This window comes from Gavialis gangeticus, unplaced genomic scaffold, assembly GCF_001723915.1.
Source record: "Gavialis gangeticus isolate Ggan-Ray unplaced genomic scaffold, GavGan_comp1, whole genome shotgun sequence".
NCBI classification, from domain to species: domain Eukaryota; kingdom Metazoa; phylum Chordata; order Crocodylia; family Gavialidae; genus Gavialis; species Gavialis gangeticus.
This window is the reverse complement of record NW_017729014.1, coordinates 5,341,251-5,343,482: the sequence shown is the minus strand read 5'-3', so window position 1 is coordinate 5,343,482 and position 2,232 is coordinate 5,341,251. Positions and strand designations below refer to the sequence as shown.

The window sequence follows — 2,232 nt, the reverse complement described above, 5'->3', positions numbered from 1 at the left end:
ATCTTTACCTGATAATCATGGTAAGCAGCATTTATCTGCAGCTGCTTCTTACCATCATTTTATTAGGTCAGTCCAGGTAGGCAATGTCAGATGGCTTAAGCCATGCTGCCCATGCAGTCCTGCTGTCACTTCTTCTCTAGACTTGGATAGTGCCATGCAATGGGCTGGGCATTTCCCCTTGAGGACAGCAAAGGAAGCTTTCCTCCCCAGGCACAGATCGCACAGTGGAGGAAGTGTTCATGCTTGGACAGGCCAACATGTCCTGGCTAATACTTTGGATAGTTCTGTGTTTATTGAGCTGAGCTCTGACTGCCTACACTAATGACAACAGGTTATTTGTGCGTTGGTACTGCCTTCCAGAGAAAGTTCTCACGGCATTTCATAAGCCCAAACTGCTACAATCCTCCTGAGAGGCAGGTAGGACTTAGTACAGCTCGACCAGCAAGAGGTAAACTGAAGCACAGAAAGATAAAGTGACTTGCTTAAGGTGACAGGGTCAGTCATTAGTAAAGCAGAGAAAGGAACCTAGAAGTCCTGACTCCTATCCCTTCATTCTCATTCATAGGCCCATTCTTCTATCTACCTAAAGGAGGTCCTCCAATTATGCCATTAGATGTAGCCTAAGCTTCAACTTGCCTTGACAGTAATTAGTCCCATCACCTCCATATCCTGGCAGACACTGGCAATAGAAATAGTTTTTCACTTCATCCTGCTGACAAATTGCCTTTGGATGGCACTGGATTCCCCTCCTAGTACATTCCTGTTTGTATGGATCTGGAAAGAAAGACTGTTTACAATGTGCCTGGCAACTGCATGCAAAGCAGGTCAAATGCCCTTCACACACAAGGGCTCCCATGAGACCCAATCCCACAGGCTGTTGTAATTAATGTAAAATTAACGCCCATCATCTTTAACAGGCCTGTTGTCAGATCCATCTTGCTTAAGGGACTCACAGACCCAAATTGAAGTAGATTGCCCAGCACGGATTGGTAATTTGATTAAGTTACAACAAAATTAATCTTGAAATAGATTTTGCTTGAGTTTCTTTCATAACCACTAACCTGGTCGAAGTTTTACCATTCCTCCCCCCCATATAACTGGAAAAAACTGAGCCAGATGAAATGTACATGCAGCTCCTTTTCCAATCAGGAATCTTTATGTTGCCTCATTTCATATTTATAGATACACATACATATAATATGAAATGTGACAGCATCAAGATTCCCGATGGAAAAGTCGCTGCATGTACATTTCATCTGGCTCCGTTTTTACAGTTATGTGGGGAAAAATTGGCAAAACTTAGACCAGATTAGTGCCCATATTATAACAGCATTTCAGAGATCTTCTGTCTGTGGAAATCCGACCCTTCAGTTTTCTGTGGGTTAGGAGGGGGGAAAAATGTCAGCCTTTGATTTTTAACGTGGCATTTCTGTTAGAAATGTGAAGTCTGTTGAATTCACAGAAACACGGATTTCCATCGTTTCTGTGAAATAGCAAATCATTTCCTTTGACCAATACACAGAGCCCCCTTTTGGCTGTCAGCCTCTCAACGCACTGGTAAGAAGGTTTCCCTCAGAGTACCGAGAACCTCAAGCTTTAACCCCCGTTCCCAGCAAGAAGCTGTGTCATTTCCAGGGTTCACGAAGGACTCACCGCGGATTTTGCTCCGAGTTTGGCTGATTAAAGACAGGAGGATGAGCCACCTGCCCGGCATTGCCAGAGAAGCCGTGGCTCAGTGCGAGCCTGGCATCCTGCTCCTCCTGCTGGACTCAGCAAGGCCGCGGGGCGGGCCCGGCGGACGAGCAGCCGAGGGAGCCATGGCGCCCGGCGCGCGGGGGCCGGTGCCGGTTCAAACGGTCGCAGGGTTCCGAGTCCCGCCGGGCGGAGCTGTCCCGGGGCCGGCGGTGCTGAAGTGCCTCGCAAACAACCCCGCGAGCAGCCCGGGAGCCCGCTTCTTCCCGGCCTCCGCCCGAGGCCCCCCTCTTCGTCCAGCCCAGCTGCTCTCACGGTATTACTGCCGGGCTGGCCGGGGGCGCCTGGTGTCCTGGGCCCCCCTTCGCGCAGTCCGAGCCACGCGTCCCCGACCGGCGAGCGCCACGCCGCGCGGGGAGCACGGGGCTTGGGCGCAGAGCGGCGGGGGCTGTTCGGGGCCGCTCCGCCTCCGCCGCATCTCGGTGGGACTGACCCGCCCTCCAGGCACGGCCGCTCCCGGCCCGGCGGGGGGGCGGGGGG

At 51.7% G+C, this 2,232-nt stretch overlaps 1 protein-coding gene across 5 annotated transcripts in view; it reads right to left on the bottom strand.

Annotated features, from left to right (window-relative positions):
• LOC109293613 (fibrillin-1-like) overlaps nucleotides 1-1,777 on the bottom strand; it is a 16,378-nt gene extending 14,601 nt beyond the window's left edge. For 2 of the 5 annotated variants that reach the window (XM_019511645.1, XM_019511646.1), the window contains exon 1: nucleotides 637-1,132. In XM_019511645.1, coding sequence (XP_019367190.1) covers nucleotides 637-856 — 220 coding nt within the window. In that variant the 5' untranslated portion in view covers nucleotides 857-1,132. Of the gene's footprint in view, nucleotides 1-636; nucleotides 1,139-1,653 lie in introns of those variants that run through there. The other 3 variants (XM_019511647.1, XM_019511649.1, XM_019511648.1) reach the window with 3 other exon arrangements.
• Nucleotides 1,778-2,232: the final 455 nt, after the last annotated feature.